At 36.9% G+C, this 21,974-nt stretch overlaps 1 protein-coding gene across 5 annotated transcripts in view; it reads left to right on the top strand.

Moving 5' to 3' along the window:
* The window catches only part of CDADC1 (cytidine and dCMP deaminase domain containing 1), a 46,554-nt gene extending 24,815 nt beyond the window's left edge, over positions 1-21,739 (top strand). For 2 of the 5 annotated variants that reach the window (XM_013047207.2, XM_004775255.3), the window contains 5 exons: positions 3,691-3,740; positions 7,561-7,730; positions 9,385-9,574; positions 13,481-13,541; positions 15,615-18,838. In XM_013047207.2, the coding sequence (XP_012902661.1) occupies positions 3,691-3,740; positions 7,561-7,730; positions 9,385-9,574; positions 13,481-13,541; positions 15,615-15,688 (545 nt within the window). In that variant the 3' untranslated portion in view covers positions 15,689-18,838. Of the gene's footprint in view, positions 1-3,690; positions 3,741-7,560; positions 7,731-9,384; positions 9,575-13,480; positions 13,542-15,614; positions 18,839-19,407; positions 19,909-21,149 lie in introns of those variants that run through there. The other 3 variants (XR_006606950.1, XR_006606949.1, XM_004775256.3) reach the window with 3 other exon arrangements.
* The last annotated feature ends 235 nt before the right edge of the window (positions 21,740-21,974 follow it).

The raw sequence follows: 21,974 nt of genomic DNA, 5'->3' as shown, positions 1-21,974 counted from the left end.
AGGTGGTAATGTATAGATACAAATTCGTCCCCATGTTCTTTATAAGATACTTATAAAGTATCTCATAAATTTGTAATAAATTATAAAGTTATCCACTATTTCTGTGCAGAGTTTTGTACATAACATTGTGCTTTTGCACTTGATGGATAACTGAAAAAATTTTTCAAGGTTAAATTTTTGATTTTGCGTGACTGTTTGCCTGGAACCCAATCCTGGCTAGGATGCAAGTCTCGGGGATGCAGTCCGCTCCGCTGTCAGCTCTTCTGGGGAAGAGAGCCATGTGTTCATCACCGTTTCCTTAGCACTGAAGCACAGTGTGTTGAATGGATAAAGGAAATCTTTTTATATCCAAATGTAGATGGTCCACAATCCCTTCTCCAAAATACTTGGAGCAAGATGAAAAGGAGTCCAAAATTTTTCAGATTTTAGAAAGGTAATATGGTATTGTATTGCATGTGACCCAGCTCTCCGGGAGGGGCCTGAAGCAGTACATTGTAATCAAACACATACATATGGAGTAAAATGTACAAATATTTGCACTAAATATTTGGTCAGGTGTGGCCACAAAAGAAGTACATCAGGCTGTCCCCAAAAAAACATTTGATATAAGGGATTGATAAGGAATTCTGGACTTGTATTCTTCACTGATGATAAATTATAACAGTAACAGTTTATTGAGCACCTGGAATTTGTAAGGCACCGAGCCAGGAAATTTATATATGTATCTCACTGAACACTGAGGACAATCCTGCAAGGTAGCTATCCCCATGATAGTGTGTGCTCTGAATAACCCAGAATTTTCATTTCACTCTGTTCAGTTTGTTTTGACTTTATTTCACAAAGTGAAGACACCATTTCTTTAATCCATTTCATTCAAAAATATGCACAAGTAAAATGAATCCCAAAACCTCTAACAACAGAATTCTAAAAGTAACTAAGAAGTAGATGCCTATTTGCTTTTTGGATGCTGAATAAATAGGATCCCCAGAGATCTTGTTAAAGGACATTTTGAATTAGCAAAAAAGTGACAGTGTTCATTTAGACTCTAGAGGGGGATAAAAGAGAGGAGGGCATTGCCTCTTACCCATCTGGTTCAAGTGTGATTTTTTATCTTTTTTGAGTCCTCTTTTCCCTTAGACTAAGTGCTTTCCAAAGCTGAGGATTATGCTTTCCTCCTAAACCACAACTTTGGTGATGAATATAAGTTGGAGTAGCCACAAAAGTGAACTGTTTCAAATCATAACTTGGTGATTCTCAGCTTGCAGTACGCCTGTGAATCAGAGGGGATGGTCATGGAAAGTATGGGTTCCTGAGCCCCGCCTGACTCCTTTGGAGAGGTTGCTTCAGATTTCCATGGGAGCTGGGAGGCCTCCCTTTTAACAAGCCTCCAGTGATTCTGATGAAGTGGGCTATGGACCGCACACGGACATACTCTGATGTGACCCCAGAATCAGGGGCAAAATAGCCACACCCGTGTTCCAGAGCCATGGGATAAAGAATTCTCTGACTTTCAGTGATCAGAGTCTCAGGAATTGGGCTCAGTGATTATAAGTTGACCTTTCCTTCAAAGGATGTACAGAGAAAACCTTGTGAATGATCAGATCATGGGGAGCAATTTCTGTAAAAATTACAGATACAAAAAAAAAGATTCTTGAGAAATGATCTCATCTGTCATCCAGCCTTGGAGCCGTGAGAAATCTCCATCTAGCATGGATGAAATTTATTCTGATCTTAAAAGGCACAGTAAAGGATGTTCTGTCAGTGTAACTAGATTTAGCTAGACAGTAGAGCTGCATACTGATGGAAAATCACATTTTCCCCCTCCTGACAATGTTTAGTCTGTCCCCCGACTGAAACAGAAAAAGTGGCTCCTGAAACTGGAAAAACATAACATGAAAAACACTTGTGCCAATGATAGGAAAAATAGGCCCTTAGCATGAAGAATTTCTATTTCAGTCTCTCATTTTTTTATTTCAGGTTTATACATATATTAAGGATAATTTTGCTTAAAAGATTTTGGTGTTTCAGGCAAATATAATCTTATGTTTTTAGCTTCTGCCACTTGCCTTAGTAATGAGCGTAAAGCTATAATTGTATTCTTTCCCCCCTCATGTTATATTCTTAAGGTCTTGGAAGGAACAACATTTTGTTTACACCACAATCTCTTTCATGAATCTCCACTCTAGAACAAGCCTTCCCAATACCCTCCACTCCTCATCTCCTACCTAGCACAGCATGGCAAACAGGTGCTTCTGTGTTTGCCCCTTCCTGGCTGCCTCCCACGTTGGGCTGTACATTTCACAAATACAGGAACCCTCACCACTGTCTACTTGGGCAATCAATAGAGAGAAACCTTTGTTAAGAAATTCTTAACATCAGAGGGAGGGGTAGGTTTCATCTGGAGGGCTACATTTTAGTCACTTGATTTCTTGGCCTGTTTTCTCATCTAGAAAAGGAAATAGCTGCTTTACCTGTAGGGTAAAAATGAGATGGTACATAAAAAGTGCTTCAGATAAATTGCACAGATGCTTTGTGATATAATTTCGAAAACCCGAGCTTACTTGAACTGAAGATGGGGGATTTCATTATGTTATCATAACTTCTAAAACTTATTTATGAAGCAAACTCATTTTTAATGCCTGGGTAGGATAAAGTTATCATCGGGGGGGATTAACTTTTAGGAAATTATAGGGTAAAACCATAGTTTCATTTACTCCATACCAATATGAGTAAGTTCAGATGATTGGTACCATCTCTGTGTAAGTGTACCTACTTAGCTACATCAGTCCCTTGTTAAGATTTTGATAAATACTATGTTTTTGTTATTAGTGTATAGTTGTCTTAGAAATTTGAAACTTACCCTAGTACTAGTAGAAAAAGTCAATCCTTGATATGCAGAATTTCTATTTTGGTTTTTTAAAGCTTTCTGTTTCAGATTAATGGTTTTAAAAAATACAGCTTTATTTGTTGCAGAAGTTTGGGTTCTACAAGGAAATTATAATCTCGTGTTTAAAACTTCTGGCACTTGATTCAAAATGAGCATTATTCACTAAGTTGCCATTCTTTTCCCCTTCAGGTAAACTCTGAAGGTCAAGAAAGGGTTTTATACACAAATACAAAACAAATAAAAGTTTGTTTTTGTTTGTATTAAAAGTTTGAACTCCTTCTTAGCAAGGACATTTCTGCAAAATGTATTTTCCATGGTTAGAGTGTTTAAAAAATGGTAGAAGACAGATTTGAGTGTTGTGAATTATTGTTACATTAAATCCATTACTTCAGAAATTTCTTTTTAAATCAATTTCATCATCTGTTAGAAATAGTCTTTTAGAAACTGGCTTAGTGGAGAATCTATAAAATTACACTCTGTTCTGGCAGCTTTGAAGTAATTGGACTGTGGGCACTGCCGTTTTAATGAGCTCTGCATATAGATCATGTGTGACTGGGTTGGCAGTGACCCTGCCTGGTTATTTAGTACCTAGTTCCATATTCCGTTCTTAAAAGTATTTATTTCAGTGGTAAATTTTTACTAAATAAATTTAATAATAAAAATGTATTTCTATAATTAGTGAAGATGTCAAGGATTGTTGCTACATTATGAATTATGTTTCAACAATATATATTATTTTTGGAAATGTGTTTCTGAAATTAACAAATTGATCTTTACTGAGTTAAATGTCATTTATCTTTCAGAGGATCATAAAACTGGAGTTGGAGCAGTCATCTGGGCAGAAGGAAAATCTGTAAGTATGAAAATAATTTCTTTAAGTTTTTATTTATTTAAGAAATCTCTGCATCCAATGTGGGGCTCAAACTCATGACCCAAAGACTAAGAGTTGTGTGTTGTGTGCTCTTCTGACTGAGGCAGCCAGGCACCCCTAGAAATCATTCTTTAGACATTTAACCTTGATTTTGTTTAAACATAGTTCGATCTTAAGTGCATTACATTTTATTGACCCATTGGGGTTAATATTTTGTATGGGTGCTTTTACTAAATTGTATAAACAGTTGATCATTCCCAGGGTACCTGAGTGGCTCATTGGGTTAAAGCCTCTGCCTTCGGCTCGGGTCATGATCTCAGGGTCCTGGGATTGAGCCCTGCATGGGACTCTCTGCTCAGTGGGGAGCCTGCTTCCTCCTCTCTCTCTCTGCCTGCCTCTCTCTGCCTACTTGTGATCTGTCAAATAAATAAATAAAATCTTAAAAAAAAAAAAAGGCAGCTGATCATTCCCTCAACAAGTGTCTAGATAGACTCGTTCATTTAGCAAACATTTATTAAACACCCCTACAGGGTAGGCACTGTGCCACAGTAAACAGGAGCTAAAGACCACATTTTCTGCCTTTCCTGGCCTTAAATAGTTTATTAATGGAGACAGGAGAACAAAAAAAGACTGGTATATAACTGTAATTATAACACGGCACTGGGAGGGCATGGAGGAGCAATCTCTCTGCTGCTTGGAGAAATGAGTAAAATATTCTTGGAGGAGGTAGGGTGCTATTTATTAGTCTTGAAGAATGCGTAGGAAGACATGAGACAGTAAATTAGTATGACTGGGAGGATAACATGCAGAGGGAGAGGGTATGAGAGAGAATGTGGGAAAATTCAAGTGATTTGGCTTATAATATGCACTCTACATGCTATACTGTACTCTATAGTAGAGTAGCAAAACATTAGACTGGACCATGAAGAAATCTGTATGCCATGTAAAGAGTTTGGACTTTATCTTTTCAACAGTGGGATACTCTAGTGCTAACCAATAGAAATAAAAGGCAAGTCACACACATAATTTTAAATTTTCTAGGAGCTGCATTAAAAAAAAAATAAAAACATGGGACGCCTGGGTGGCTCAATCAGTTAATCATCTGTCTGCAGCTTAGGTCATGACCCCAGGATCCTGGGATCAAGTCTGCATTGGGCTCCTTGCTCAGCAGGGAGCCTGCTTCTCCCTCAACCTGCCCCTCCCCCTGCTTGTTCTCTCTCTCTCTGGCAAATAAATAAATAAAATCTTTAAAAAATAATAAAAAAATAAAAGAAACATGTATTTAATTTTAAGAATATATTTTATTTAATCAAATATCCAGAAATACTCTTTCAACATGTAATCAATATAAAAGTTATTAATAAAATATTCTGCATTTGGGGGGAGTAGTAACTCTCCATAATCCTATATATAGTTTATACTTACAGTATGTCTCAATTCAGAGTAACCATATGTGGCTAGTGGCTACTCTGTTGGACAGTACAATCTAAGAATATTTGAGATGGGAAAATGATTTGATCAGATTTATACTAAAAGGGGGAATGAAGTGGGGCTACACAGCAAATAAGGAGCTAATAAAGAGGAGCTGATGAGGACTTGGAGGTGTGGGCGTGGATTGGAAGGGCAGGGAGTCAAGAGACACTTAGTAACCACAAGTCTGACTGAAAGAGGAGTAGGAAGCTCAGGCCTTGCCTCCTAGACTTAACAGCAAATAATTTGACTGTTTCCCTGGATATATCAAAAGCCCCTCAAGTTCAACTAACCAACAATCTAGTATCTTCCCTGCTAACCTATTTCTTCATCAGTGGTCACCATCCTGTTCCCTGTTACTACACACGTATAATCAACTAACAAGTGCTATGAATTCCACCCTCAAAAGATCTTTTGACTCTACTTATCTCTACCCCAGCTATGAGTACCTACTGGAATAGATTCCTCCACCAAAAACTCCCGTAGCATTCTGTGCAACTTTGTTACACTCATCACAGTTGAAATTATGTGCACAATTTCTTATCTCCAGATTATAAGGTTCATGAGGGCAAGGATTCTGTGTCTTGTTTATAGCTGTATTCCTGGCACCTAACACAGTGCTTGGCCTATGGTTGGAACTCTCATTTGTTTATATGAAAGCCCAGCAGGCTTTGGCTTAACATCTGGTTCTCAAGTGCTTGTAAGAATTTAAGTTTCCAGTCAAGCTATCTATAATAGGCAGCATGGTAAAGTGGAAAGACATGAGTATGGAGTCTAGCAACTCAGGCTTGAATTCTGGCTGTGTTGCTAAGCATTGTGACCCTAGATAAGTTTCATCTCTCTGGGCCTCATTTTCCTTATCCAAAAAATGGAAAAACTAATAGTATTACTGTCAAGGTTGTTGTGATGATTGATTAAATTAAATAATACATATAAAACTCAGCATGATGTTTGACATGTAGTAAATGCTCAAGAATAATTTATTATTATTACTAGAGAGATAACATTTTATTTGTAAGCTTTTGTTGGCGCATGATAACTAAGACTTTTATAAAGAGGTCATACTGGGGTCCCTGGGTAGCTCAGTGAGTTAAGCCTCTGCCTTTGGCTCAGGTCATGATCTTAGGGTCCTAGAATCGAGCCCCGCATCAGGCTCTCTGCTCAGTAGGGAAACTGCTTCCCCCTCTCTCTCTGCCTGCCTCTATGCCTACTTTGATCTCTCTCTCTGTCAAATAAATAAATAAAATCTTTTTTTTAAAAGAAGAGGTCATAGTAATGAGTTTGTTGAAACTATCACATGAATAGTTAGAATATATTGAAATTTACCAAGGTTTACAGCATATTCCAAATTATTATAAACACTTATGATTTGTACAGCATTTACTCTAGTAACTGATACACCATTCATATTATATATAATAGGCCATTGACTATGAGAGATAAAAAAGAGCTATTTAAATTAAAAAATCAATTATAAATATATATATATAATATGCCTATTATATATGTGTATATATATATATATAAACATACAATAGAGGCTCAATAAATATGAATATTAAAGGAAAGTACATTTGCAGGGGGCATCTGGATGGCTCAGTCAGTTGGCTGTCAGCTCAGGTCATGGGGATCAAGCCCAGCATCTGGCTCCTTGCTCAACAGGCAGTCCGCTCCTTCCTCTCCCACTGTCCCTCCCCCTGCATGTGCTCTCTCTTTCTCTCTCTCAAATAAGCAAAATCTTTTAAAAAGTTTTTAAAAAGGAAAGCACATTTTTTATTTTTCAGCTGTATCACAATAGCACATTTTTAGTTCAATAATAGAAATTGTTCAAAATATTTTTAGAATTTCTGACTTTGTTAACTGGCAGAACAGCATATATGAAATTAACAATTATTTATTGAGGACCTGTTATATATGGAACACTCTAAAAGGTTTACTTCAAGGCACAGAAAAGAGGCATAAAACATGGTTTCCATTCTCCAGGATCTTGTAACCTATTTGGGGAGAGATGTCGGAATCAAATGAAATAATTTGAATTAAACAAGTTTTTGATTAAACTAGTGTTTAATTCAAGGACTGTTTAATCTCAAGCCAGTGTTTAATCTCAAGGACTACCTTGAGATTTTATATCAGAAATGATCAGTCTTCTTGAAATTTAGCTTTGACAAGACAATACTGCAGTAGAAGAATGTAAGATTGATTTTTTTTGTCATAGAAAATGGAATTAGTTATATAAAGTGTGATACCAAGCTTTAAAATACAGTTTCAGTTGCCTTTTTTTTTTTTTTTGAATGTTGACAACTCACCTTTGTTGGTTTGCTCACTACCACAGAGAAGTTGTGATGGAACAGGCGCGATGTACTTCATAGGATGCGGTTATAATGCTTTTCCTGTTGGATCCGAGTATGCTGACTTCCCACACATGGATGACAAACAGAAAGACAGAGAAATAAGGAAATTCAGATACATTGTACATGCGGAGCAGAATGCCTTGACATTTAGGTATGAAATTCGTTTGCATGTCTTTTTTTGAAAGCATAGGAAGGGCTTAAAAAAAACCAAAACATGGCAAGGGTTAGTTGAAATTAGTTTTCCTTTAGATTAATTAATTAATTAATTTTAATTCTAAGAAATATTCTTTTCAGAAGTATAACTTTGGTTATATCTGCTGTTTGCTGCCTGACCTGACGCCATTGTCAGAGATCCTCCAGGCCTTTAAATTTGTTGAATGAGCCTATTTTTTTCTTGTCTTCCTTGTCTCCAATATCCAACTGCTTGAAGTTTGTCATTAGGGTCTTCCCTATTTCCAAATTGTAAGATATCCTTTATTTCCTAAATCTAGAGCACATGTATCTATGAATATATAGATTTTATTCTGAACCAAATTGCTTTAACATGGTTTTTGTTGGAGATGATAACTTGCATTATCTCCCTTCAGATGCTAATCTAGATCATTTCCACAAACATTTCTCCACATTTACCATTAAGGGAGTGATCTTAAGGGATTCAAAACTGAGTAAGGGATGGCTTTTGTCCTTGAGGAGGTCATAGTGCTCCTCAGTGTAAGACTTCGTCGTTCAAGCTAAGATGATGGGTTTTCTGGGAAAGGCCAACACAAAGTCCTGTGGAAATTCAGGGACTGTGGCAGATTGAGGGGAGTATGAAGGGAAAGCTGCAAGGAGGAACTGACATTTGAGCTGAATTTTGAAAGTCTGGTAGTCACCACTGTGGCAATTGGACATGCTTACTTGAAGGGAAGCTATTCTTGCTTCAGACAGCACCAGATGCTTCAAGACCATCTTGTAGGTATATTAAGTAGACAAGATGCATAAAATTCTGTTACCCTGATCTAGACAAACAGAATGGGTCTGAACTAGGAAGATGGATCTGGAAGGCTGGCAGTGGTATAAGACAGCTGACTGAGAGCAGTGGAAACCACAGAACAAGCAAATGCAGATGAGAGCATTCCTTAGTGCTAAACTACCCCAGCAAACAATTAATTCTCCGGTCTTGTCCTTGGGCTCATCGTTACAGATTGACTTGCTTCATTTGTATGGAGGCATGAATCTGTCAAAGCCAAATGTTTGTTAAAGTAAAGCATCCTGTCTCAGGGAAGAGGTAAAGTAATTGTAACTCAAAGCAGATTTTATGTATTCATTTAGCAATTTAACAAGCATTTATTAAATATCCAGTAGGTACTAGGTAAGGGTCAGATCTTTTGGCACCCATGATGAGCTAATGTCTAATCTCCCATGGTGAACTTGTAAGGAGGATGTTAGTTCCAGCCCCTAACTGTGGCATTACAGAGTTCTTAATGTAGATGGCACTGTTCTTGTTCTTGTTCTCCTTCTCCCCCGCTCTCTTCCAGTGTCTGCCCATTTTTATTTGTAATCTAATACCGAACATCTTACTGATTGCTTAGAATAAATAAATGAATTTTAATTATCATTAAATTTTAATTATCATGTTCAGGTTGTATATTAACATTTCATGAGTTTATATGTTTGTAATTCTCTAATTTGGCTAGAATAAAGTTTACTATTGTTTATAACATAAATCTGTTCTAAAATCAGCTCAATTTTAGTATTTAAGGATTTCTCTAAATATAACTCTCCTTGTGGAAGCCAACTTTTTAATATTTATACATCTTTCGTAGGTGTCAAGAAATAAAACCGGAAGAAAGAAGTATGATTTTTGTCACAAAGTGCCCATGTGATGAGTGTGTGCCTTTAATTAAAGGAGCAGGCATAAACCAGATCTATGCCGGAGATGTAGATGTTGGAAAAAAGAAGGCAGACATCTCTTACATGAGATTTGGGGAACTTGAGGGTGTTAGCAAATTTACAGTAAGTAGATAACACATTTTTTTTTTTCAAGTATGCTTTCTATTATATTGTCAGGTACCCTGCTGATTATTTTAAATTAGTGATTCCCACACTTTTAAAGAGTTCCAACAAAATATTATTACTGAGTTTATTTTTTATGTGCAAGCACTCACCTTATTACAAATGTTCAGCTTAAACTTTCTGTCTTATGAATTAATAGGTTTCTAGAGAATTGCAGTCTTGATCTTACAGATTTTAAATTAATAGTCCCTTTGGTGCCATCTGGTGGCTAACAAAAGAAAATCTCTGACCCACCTCTTCCCTTGCCCTTCTGGTGTGGGTGGTAAATAGAGGTGAAAATAGTTTCGGATTACCCAAGAGAGGGACTTACACACACACACACGCATGCACTCATGATACATGTTTCTCATGGGAAAGATCAGAAAAAGAAGGGATTTAATATTGCAAAAAAAAAAAAAAGGTACTGAAGTAGTTCATGGAAAACTTAGAACTTTTAACTGTTCCACTATGTAGGTTTCTTTTAAAACTTCTTTTCAGAAACAATCTCAAACATACAGAAAAGTTACAGAATGTTACAAAGAACTTTTTTCCCCCCAGAAACCTTTGAGAGTAGCTTGTTGACATGATAACCAGATCATTGTCAAATACCAGTAGATTTTCCTACAAAACCATAATACAGCCACAAAACTCAGGAAATTGTCATTGATACATTACTGCCATTTCATCCACAGGTGCCAATAGAAGTTTATCAGCCGTCCCAGTGTTCTATAGAGCAAAAGGATCCTGCTCAGAATCATATGCTGCTTTTAATAATAATTCTGACATTTAATGTAACACTTAAATGCAAGAATTTGCAGTGGGTATAAAAAGCATATAATTGTTTATAAATTTTGAGTTTACCGGGGCACCTGGATGGCTTAGTTGGTTAGGCAACTGACTCTTGATTTCAGTTCAGGTCATGATCTCAGGGTCATGAGTTTGAGCCCCACATTGGGCTCCACCCTCAGTGGGGAATCTGCTTGAGATTCTTTCCTTCTGCCCCTCCCCCTGCCCCAACATTCTCTCTCTCTCTCTCTCTCTGTCTCTCTCTCTCAAATACATAAGTAGATCTTTAAAAAAAAATTCCAGTTTACATTCCTGTCTTGAATCCACAGTCCCTGGAACATATAAGGCACCAAAAAGATACTTTTTAAACTGTCTCTCTATATATGAATACATACACTTATACACTTATATATTTATATTTATAATTTATATTTAAAAGTTTAAAACTATAAAACATTGTCTAGTTTCTCTGTGTGTGCAGTATTATAAATATTTACCCTTTTTATTTTTGTCATTTATTTTTGTTTTTTTATTTCCAGCTTTATTTAAATTTATAATGATTTTTTGTTAAGATTTTATTTATTTATTTGACAGACAGAGATCACAAGTAGGCAGAGAGGCAGGCAGAGAGAGAGAGAGAGAGGAGGAAACAGGCTCCCTGCTGAGCAGAGAGTCCGATGCAGGACTCGATCCCAGGACCCTGAGATCATGACCTGAGCCGAAGGCAGCGGCTTAACCCACTGAGCCACCCAGGCGCCCAATTTATAATGATTTTTTAAAAGATTTTTATCTGTTTATTTGACAGACAGAGATCACAAGTAGGCAGAAAGGCAGGCAGAGAGAGAGGGGGAAGCAGGCTCCCTGCCAAGCAGGGAGCCCGATGTGGGGCTCGATCCCAGGACCCCGAGATCATGACCTGAGCCTAAGGAGGGCCCTGAAAGAAAAGAGAGATGAGAGAGGTGCCTCTTTTGTAAAAGTGAACAGAAACTTACATCCAGCTAGTCAAAGGGAAATCTCCAGTTCTGTTTTTGTTTTCTATGTCTTCATTCCTCCTGAAGAGTGGGAAGAAATAGGTTTTACACATTCTCTCCACAAAGATTAAATGACCTAGCTCTTCAGGAGTGTGATTTACAGATTAAGTGAATTCTGAAATATGTTGCTTACTCGTGGATTTGAATAGCTTTGCCACTGTGAAGAGCATGAAGAGATCAGAAGAAGGGGAGATACAATGACAGGAACAAAGGCATTGAGTCCCCTGGGCAGAGATGGGCCAAGATCCACTAGGGGTACCCCGCTCAGCTGTGCATGGTTCTTCTCTGTGCTCCTTCCAGTAACAGTTAGCTCTCCCCATCTTCTCATCCTTTCCCTCCTCTGGCCTGGTTGCAATATGATGTCAATTGTTTCAGCTACCTGCTTCACTAAATGCCTTCTTTTGTAAATACCAGTGACGAACATGATATAATTCATTCTAAATTTGAATATCACTAAGGATGATACTTATTTTTAGATTGTCAAGAGTAGTATAGGAGTATCCAAAAAATGATATTTTTTTTAATTAAAGCAAATTGAAATTAATTTTGTTTGAAAAAGTTTTGTCTTTCTCTTTGGTGTGTTGCCATATACCTTGAGTTAATTGGTATGTTCTGTGGAATTGTTGCAGGCTAGGTTAGGGCTGAGAAACAGTATTTTCAAGAATAGATTTTACCAGTGTAGGCCCATGTCCATTTATTTAGAATCTTTTTTTTTTTCTATTTAATACATGTGGCTTTTGCTTTATTAGGTCATTTTTTTTTATTATGAAAGTGATATATGCTCATTGTAGAGGACTAGGAACATAAAAAAAGAACAGATATTCTCTGACAACTTATAACATATAATGACAACTCTAACAACAGATAACTACTGTTAACATGTTGTTTTATTTTCCCCGTCTTGATAATTCTTCAAAGATAATGTTTAATGATTCAATATATTCCAACTTGTAGATATAACTTGTTTAAACATTCCCCTGTTGTGAGGCACCTAAATGGCTTCTAAGTTTCTTACAGTTAGAATTACTCTTTTTATGATTATCCTTAAATATACATTCATGGTTATTAGTTTTTACTTTGCCCAAATTAATGGATTTTAATGGTTTGACATGATTTGAAACATACTTTTTTTTTTTTTAAGTTCACATATAATTTCCCACCCCTTATAAATCCTCTTTTCTCCTGGTGCTCCCATTTCTCCAGGGAACCAACCAGTTCTAGATGTCCTTCCTTTCCAAAGACTTTTTTGCACATGGCAAAAGATTGATCTGGTATCTTATTCCCTACCCCACCACCGAGCATCGTGATATTCGCTAGTTGATCTGTTGAACTCCCTGGTGCTTATGGAAGAGGACCCGGGCACTGTATACTGAATTGTACTTCTCTAGAGATAGTGCCTAATGAGGCCTTTTTGGTCAAATCATTAGTGATTCTGACAATGGGGACTTCTAGCCAAGTGAGAAAGGAAGGGCTGTGCCATGAGGTGCTGATCACACTCAGTTTTTCTCTTCCCTGCTCCAGGCTTCTCTCTTTCCTTGTGAATGGCTAAGATGGAAAACTGAAATCAGAGGAGATATGATCTGTAGTGTGATATGACTATATTAAAATACAAGATAACAGTGATCATATTTTCATTCTTAATATCTAGGCCTTCTGTAGCTATCGTAAGATGCTGTAGAACCTGGAGACAGAATGTGGGATGGCGGAAATTCTATAGTGTTGAGCAGGCCGACTCAGGTTTTAACTCTATTGCTGCCCTCAGTGTGCAGCCCTAGGTGTGTAGCTAGCTATACTTCACTGGTCTTCCACTTCCTTACCTCTAAATTGAAGGTAAAGGATTTTTAAGTTTCTTCCTTCTCTAAAAGTATTGATTCTGATCGCAGAAGTTGTATCATTCAGGGCCATTATTAGGGCTTGGTTGGTATGAACATGCCAACTCTTTTTTATGACATAAAAAGAAAAGTTTTGATATTCTGACAACAGAGTACTGAAATGCTATTTATTAAATCCTTGTTAAACATACATGTAAAAAGTTTGTGCCCTTTTACAGTGGCAGCTGAATCCATCAGGAACATGTGTTGGTGAACAGAATGAGCCTGAAAGCAAGGAGAGTAAGTATTTAAAGTTCTCATTAAGCTTAACTTTGTTGTTGAGAAGAAAGGTTACAAAGCGAGTTCTAATGATGGAGTGTTGGAAATTGTTGTGGTTGTAGACAGAGCATGCACTTTTGGCTGGCTAGATTTTTTCCCTTCAATTTGTTCACAAACATTTGTGTATCCACTATATGCCAGGTTCACCAGGGAGTGCTGGTGTATAATTGGTCCTGTAGAATCTGCAGCTTAATACAAATAATCATGTACACGTTGAATATATAAATTAAAGGTATAGGAAACACTAAAACCATGCTCTTCTATACCAAACTAAAGCTTGGCGGACAGTAAAAAAGGAAAATGTGTATAATTAATACAGATGGCTGTAGAGCCCAATTAGAGGGTGTATACATTTTTGCTTGAGTAAAGGCACATTTGTAGAGATTGGCCAGAGAATGGAATTCCTCTGGTTATTTGAATAATCTAACTAAAGTCATCACAGCGATCATAAATGCTTACTAGTCTTCACAGTTTTATTATTTGCATATTAACAGGTATTTTTAATGTAATGCCATCTTGGGGAGATCTTGCAATTCCTTAGTATATAACTTTGATCATTAGTTATGGCTACACGGTATTATCTTTAGAGACTTATTTATTTATTGAGAGAGAGTGGGGGGGTGTTTGGGGGAAGGGCACAGTGAGGGGAGGAAGGGAAGAGAAGGGCAGAGAGAGAGGGAGAGAGAGTCTCAAGCAGACTCCGTTCTGAGTGCAGAGCCCTGCATGGGACTCAGTCTCATGACCCTGAGATCACGACCTGATCAGAAACCTGTGAGTCAACCGTGCCACCCAGGTGCCCCCACAGTATTAGATTTAAACATAAGCTGAGTTATCAGCTGTTTGGATTCTAGGTAAATGGAAGTTTACTATAATAACTAAAAAGTTATTGATAATAACAAGGATTTTATTACTCTGAAAATCAGGAAATGAAGAGGTCTTTATGAAAATAATTTCTATTCTGTAGTTTCTGTGTAAATACCTTGATTATTTCTGTTCTGAATTTAGCTTTATTTATTCAAGTAGTAGATATTTTTTTTGCAATCTGGAATAAAATAAATACCTACCCACTCCATCTTTTGAAAAAATTAATCAGGGAAAAAGATTGAAAAAATAGAAAGAAAAATATAGATGATCTGATTAAAGAATATATTTTCAGTAACAATGTTTGAGGGGGGTTATAAAATTAAGAACATCTGGTCAACAAAAGATAACATTGAAAGAGTACAAAGGCAACCATATACTAGGAGATCCCTGCCACCTACAATCAATAAAGGATGCGTATCCAGGGTTTGTTGTTCCTGCATCACTAAGGAAAGGAAGACATGCTGCTGCCCTTAGCAGTCCTGAGATTGGAAGGAGAAGTTGTGGTAGGGAGGGGGCAAGAGGAAGGCTTCTGCTTTGCTGGCGATATTTTCATTATTGACCCGGATGATGGTCAAATGTAGATTTGCTTTGTGACTGTTCACTGAACTGCAAGGTCATGTTTTGTATATATTTTTGAACAAATGTTTTATATCAACAAAAATATCGTCCTATCTCTTTTTCACTTTTTGTAACAGCTTTATTGCGGTAGAACTCATATATCATTAATTTGCCCTTTTAAAGGATAGATTTCAGAGTTGAGTGATCCACTTCTTAACAGCACAGACACCATACTGCCTGAGTAGGTTATCTAGATAGAATCTGTTCTTCAACAGTTGAGAATTTGAAGGTAAAATAAAATGAATGTCCCTTTTTAAAAAGATTTTATTTATTTATTTGACGGAGAGAGAAATCACAAGTAGGCAGAGAGGCAGGCAGAGAGAGAGGAAAGCTGGCTCCCTGCTGAACAGAGAGCCCGATGTGGGGCTCCACTTCAGGATGCTGAGATCATGACCTGAGCCGAAGGCAGAGGCTTAACCCACTGAGCCACCCAAGTGCCCCTGAATGTCCCTTTTGAACTTAAGCATTGTTTTGATCTTACAACTGCTATGACTTTAATACCATGTGTTTGAAGTGACGTTTTCCTGATACGAAGTTATTCTTGATCACCAGATGGTGTGTTGAGACCCTTACCTCTGGGTGAAGAACAGCACCAAAACAAAAAGCTGTGTCTTGGAAACCACTAAGAAATCCTGTCTAAACTGGAGTGAGGCCTCAAGACTTTGTATTTGCACTTTTAAAATTCAGCCTTGTTAACTCAGAAAATAAGGGTGGATTTTGTGAATAACTGAGAAAAATTGTAAGGAAGCTAATTTATTACTACCATATGGATGGATGATGTTAATGAGAATATTTTTATTTTAGATTGGTGTATTTTCCAGAATATGGTGGTGTGTTCTTTTATTACATTAAATGAGGTAGCGATGATTTAGTAAGACAAATTTAATCAGATGTAGAGGTTACTTTCTCCTTGTCTTAGGTTTATATTAGCCAGTTTTTTGAAAGGGACTGGTTCACTGGAGGTCACATCTCAGCAGAGAATTATACATCTTTTAAAAAATTTAATTCCTTCAGATTATGAAGGTGATAGTAAACTGCTTCAGGGCAATAAATGATGACCTGGCCATTTTTAAGTCAGTGTGTGGCTCACCAAAATCTCACATTTATACCTAAATCTTTTTAATATTCAGAATTTAATTAGGATTAAATCATAAAATATGATGGTGGCATACCAGAACCCCATTTAAAAGCATATTCCTAACAATGTTATTAATTTTTTAAAAAATCTTTTGATATGTAGAAATAACAGTGATTGTTGCACTACGGTGTTAGATCACTGATTTGGGGTAGCGGCAGAAAGAGACTATAATTCTGAATCAGTATTGCTATTTGCTAACACAAACAACACCAGATTTGTTTATGATGTTAACGGTGAAGAAATATTTTAGTCTAGAATATTGAAACAACTTTTTGTCAAATTCCATTCATAAATGCTGCCCATTTTTCCCTTAATGCAGTTAACAGAATGTCTCATGGCTTTCAATGGGAGATCTTTTAAAAATATTCATAAACCTTAAGAATACTGAAGATCTCCAGTAAACACTATGATCAGTTCCTTTATATTCCAAATTGCTATTTGTGAGACCTCTCATTTTTACTTCCTGAGAAACTTTCAAAAAATTAGTCCAAAGCTGAAGATACGTGTTTTGCATTTTCCGAGAGTTAGGGAGGGAATGCAGAGCCCATGGCCCACAGTCCTGTGGGGGGACACCCCACGGAGCACCTGCCTTGGCTGTATAGAGACCATGAGATTTGCCTCTGCTTTTGTCCCCAACCTTTCCACCGCACCACATGGCCACACAAGACCTCCTTCCCATTTCTCAGAACGGTACACAGGACAATCCAAATGCTGCCTGATGTCCCTGTTTGTACAGCAGCCAGCTTAGGTCCACTGGGAGTTCAAAGTCCACATACCAGGCAGTTGAGAACTGCCATAAATATTGAGAGGGGAGGAAAAATATTCTTGGAGATAACTAAGACTCATTTGAAAACGAGTAGTTAAGTATTCTAAAATATTTGTCAATATGAAAATACTGAGATTTGTTCACATCCTCCCAGTTGTTTCAGCATATAATTTATACAAGCTTAAATTCACATTAGGTTTATTGTTTTTTATTAATATGGCATCCACATCAAATGTTTTATAAACCAATCAGCAAATATTTCTTAAGACCGAAAAGCCTGGAATACTGTCAGGTTTATGATTTATGTGTTGGACATTGAAGGGATATCAGAAGGGGGAAACACAAAATGGGAAAATATAAAATGGGGAAAACTAGGATTAGGAACTGGGAAAATTGATATTTCCATACACTATGAAAATTTACATGAAAATGCCATATTTCCTTCTTTATAGCTGGTCAGTTTTCAACATTTATTGAGAAATTCCTGTGCAGTACCAGAGAAAAGCTTAATGAGGGCAGGAATGTACATACACACACACACACACACACACACACACATATACAGGCACACATTCATATTTATATACATATGTTTTATATACATATGCATATACATATAAATTATATGTATATAAATTTTATATATATATTAAAATATATAAATTTTTTAAGGTGATAAATCCAGTGCCTATGATAGTTGCCTGGCACATAATAGGCATTCAATAAGTATTTGTTGATTGACTGAATGACTGCTGGACACTGGCTAGACCCTGGAGATGAGATGTGTAAGAAGAAGCTCACAGTCTAGTGGAAGACAGAAGCCTGTAACCAGGTAATAGAGACTCAGTTTCAGAGTGGGTTCCCTAGACCAGCAACATTAGCATCACCTGGGGACTTGTTAGAGATTCAAATTAAGTCCACTAAGATCTTTTGAATCAGAAACTGGGTGTGGGGCCCAGCAATGTATGTTGTCACAGCTCTCCAGGTGCTTCTGATGACCTTGGAGGTTGAGAACCACCCTGTGAATGCAACTGTAGGAAGCTTCTAATATATGTAATTAAAACTACTAGAAACAATAAGAACAGCCCTGTATTGCAAAGAAATCAGGATGTGTTTTTAGTTAAGGAAAGGTATGAGGTATGGAGATAGATTTTAGCTAAGGGAAAAGAAAGTAAATTTGGCCCTAAAGTAAAGCTGATTATTTCAGAATGGTCATTACAGAATGGAAAAGAGAAAAATAAAGGACAAACTAAGGAAATAGAAGTTTGGGGAAAGAAAAAGAAGGAAGGAAGGAAGAGATAGCAGGAAGGAAGGGAGAAAGGGAGGGAGGAAAGAGGAAAGAAGAAAAGAAAAAAGGAAGAAAAGAAAAAATTTATGAAAAAGAAAGAAAAATTTACCTTCTGTAGTCAACGTTGGCTAAAAATTGAATTGTTATAAGGGTTTTTAAAAATAATAAACTTGCTTTTTTGTTTTAATAGCTTGCTAATATAATTTTCTTTGATTTGCTAAAAGGACAAAATTTTCTTGAACTATTAGTCTGCTCTTGATAAGATATTATGAGTCGTTTTCTTTACCTTTTAAACAGTCTGCCTGGAAAGCAAAGATGTTATGTTTTACTTAAGTAATTTCCTGTGCTTCATGTTGTTTTTATCAGATCTTTGATTACTTAACTGAGTGTTAACATTAAGAGCTGAATTTTCCTTAAAACAATGTAACCTTTTGTATTTGCCTTTAAAATCTTTGTCACTTAAATAGGTAATTAAGTATTATTTCAAATTATCTGTGGTCCTGTTTAGTCAAGTGTCCCAACTTTTTTATATTTTTAGCAAGCCTTTCAAAATAAATTTCTAAATAAAAAAAATTTTTTTTAAAGGTTTTATTTGTTTATTTGACAGACAGAGATCACAAGTAGGCAGAGAGGCAGGCAGAGAGAGAGAGGGAAGCAGGCTCCCTGCTGAGCAGAGAGCCCGATGCGGGACTCGATCCCAGGACCCTGAGATCATGACCTGAGCCGAAGGCAGCGGCCCAACCCACTGAGCCACCCAGGCGCCCTCTAAATAAAATTTTTTGATGAGGAAATTAAATTGGAATTTTCCAGAGGATCCCTGGAATATCTCAAAAGATTTGTTTTCTTTCTTTATAAAAGAGAGATGCTAAATGAATTGGTTTATGTGATATGCTAAATTACATGGGAAGTGTTGTCAAATAAGAAATATCAAGCTTTCTTTATGTTGTGTTTGTACAGTTATCTGTTTTAAGTGTTCCAGATATTATATGAAATTCCTAGAAATCAGATGTCCAGGATGATGTTATCACTGTAATTCTAGTTATTATCTTAAAATGTTGTATGTCATAGATATAATCAGATTTTCTTATCAATTGCATTGTAATGAAATCTAGTAGATCTTTATGGCCATTTTTAAGTCTTTTATCATTTACAGACAGTTACTGTTTCACTCGGATGGTTTTATAAAAGTTTTCCTGCAAAAGTGCTTCATCTTCAAGGAAATTCATGAATGGACTCTAACAAGTACTGTAGGATACAGGTTTCTGATAACTTTCAGAGCATCCAGCTGACCTGGGTAAGAATTTCCAGAACTAAAAGAAAAACTGGATTCAAACAGAGTAAATATTAATTACATGGGACTGAAAGAACTTGGGACTGAATGAACTGAGGAAGATGATCGTAATTGTTTATGACTTTTTTGTTTGGTCGTTGTTGTTTTGTTTTGTTTTGTTTTGTTTTTAGCATTTGGTTTTTCCAGATTTCAGGAAAACTTCTCTTTTCTCTTAAATTACCTATGATTTATACCAATTTGTTTAATTATTCCTTTATAAGCAGAATTGAAACAATTACTTTTTCTCCCCACCTCATGCCTCCCTCATTTAAAAACTGTTAGTATTCTTATTTTTATGGAAATACAGTTATTTGCATAAGTTCATTAAGAATCTTTTTTTTTTTTAAGATTTCTTTATTTGACAGAGAGAGATCACAAGTAGGCAGAGACCCAGGCAGAGAGAGAGAGAGAGAGGAGGAAGCAGGCTCCCTGCTGAGTAGAGAGCCCGATGCAGGACTTGATCCCAGGACCCTGAGATCATGACGTGATCCAAAGGCAGAGACTTATTAACCCACTGAGCCACCCAGGCACCTCAGAATCTATTCTTTTAATGAGGATATGTGGAAACATTGGTTACGTTACTAAGGCTTTGACTGGAAAGTCATATATGAGAGATACACATAGACTCAGATATGACCAGACAACTTTAAGAAACTCAGATTGACTTTATAAAGCTGATAAACAATAAAGCCCCTTGGAGAAAAAGGTCTAGTACGTTGCTTACATCTAGCAGCTTATTTGGTGAGTGAAGAAGCACTTCCTGGCAGGCTCAGGAACCCCAAGATGATTTGGGGACCTTGAGAAAAGAGGAATTCACCCAGATTTATAGGTATGGCAGGTGAAGTCTAATGGCAAGTCCTGGACTTGGCTTCCTAGTCTTGAGAGGCTTTTAATAGTTCCATCTGAAAAAAAAAAAAGTTCCTTCTGAGATTCCTTTTGAAAAATTCCACCAAAGCAGATTTAGAAGAGTCTATCTCATCAATTGTTATTCTTGCTATACTTATGTAAATTGGCCAAATGTATTGAAATTAGATTTAATTTGCAAACGAATTAGTCTTACTGTGATTATCTTTGATAGAAAAATTATGTTTCAGTGATACACTATGTAAATATCAGATTCTAGTGCTGTTAATTAGTTTGAGGTTTTGTTTCCCACTTGTAAGATGGAAAGATCCACTGGATCCTGAATTCTGGTCTCCTCTGATACCCGGCGATAGCTGTCCAAACTAGCCTTTCCAGTTTCCTCCCACTTTTGACTTGGAATGGTGAAGAACAGAAACTGCCCTTTTCCCCAAAGCCTGGCAAACTGCAGGTGAACAACTTGATATAAACTTCAGAGAAATGGCCACAGTAACTCATGTTTAGACAGTCTTCATGCCTGCTGCTGTGTGTGCCACTCAGAAAGTTTACTTGAATACCTGGTGATGTTACCAGAGACATTCAAACTGCAGAAGATGCTTTGACCCTGACGTCTAGAAATTTTCTTGACTGGCCGCCCCTGGGCTCAGAAGCTGGTTTTTAATTTGTTCTAATCATTAACCTGTGTTTTTCTTTTGTTTCCATAGAAATGCCTTATTAAAAATTTCTCGCATGTAGGCCTTATGTGGGGAGCCCAGTTACATCACCACCTCCTAAAACAAGAGACACAACTGTTTAACTGAACTGAACTATTTTCAAGACTTAGAGATTAATTCAATGAAATAGTAAAACAATCTACCAACTCAGCTTCTGGATTATGAAGCTCCTTGCAGTTTCAAAGGTGGGTCTGAAGAGGAGCAAAATATGCCACTCCAAATATGGATTATGTTGGCATATGGATTACGTTGAATTAAAATTATTTAAGAAATATCCATTACAAGAAGGACACCCCTTTGTCCCCCTGAAAGCAGGAAATAAATTCCCTGTGTGAAGGGCACCCTCATCTCCCAAGAGAGGGGGTTCAGGACTGAGAAGGCTGTATACACCACTTTGTCACTTCTTCAGTAATTTGCTACCCCAAGCCAGTTTGCTACCCAAACCCCTTTGCCAGTTCTTCACAAATCATTGTTTCTTTGTTTTTTGAAAGGTATAAAAGCTTCCTGCTTGGTCAGTTCTTTGAGTCTCATATTTCTATGCCCTCCTGTTTGTACGGAATTAAATTTGTTTTTCTCCTGTTCATTTGTCTTACGTCAATTTAATTCTTAGGCCAGCCAAAGAATCTAGGAGGGAAGAATGGAAATTTTTTTTTTCCTTACACATCCTTGCTATATTTGCTTTCAAGGGCACAACATGGGTTCCTGAAAGAACATTCATGCTTATTGCCAGACCAGCATCGTTTTAAAGGCCAAGCCTCTCAGGACCATTTCCCAGAGAGCTATGATTATGCCTGCTTCTAAGAGAGACTTAAAGCC

The sequence above is a fragment of the Mustela putorius genome, unplaced genomic scaffold, assembly GCF_011764305.1.
Source record: "Mustela putorius furo isolate JIRA1106 unplaced genomic scaffold, ASM1176430v1.1 tig00000461_pilon_pilon_pilon, whole genome shotgun sequence".
In the NCBI taxonomy this organism is placed as follows: domain Eukaryota; kingdom Metazoa; phylum Chordata; class Mammalia; order Carnivora; family Mustelidae; genus Mustela; species Mustela putorius.
Note: the sequence above shows the minus strand (reverse complement) of the source record. Positions and strands in the feature narration are given on the sequence as shown.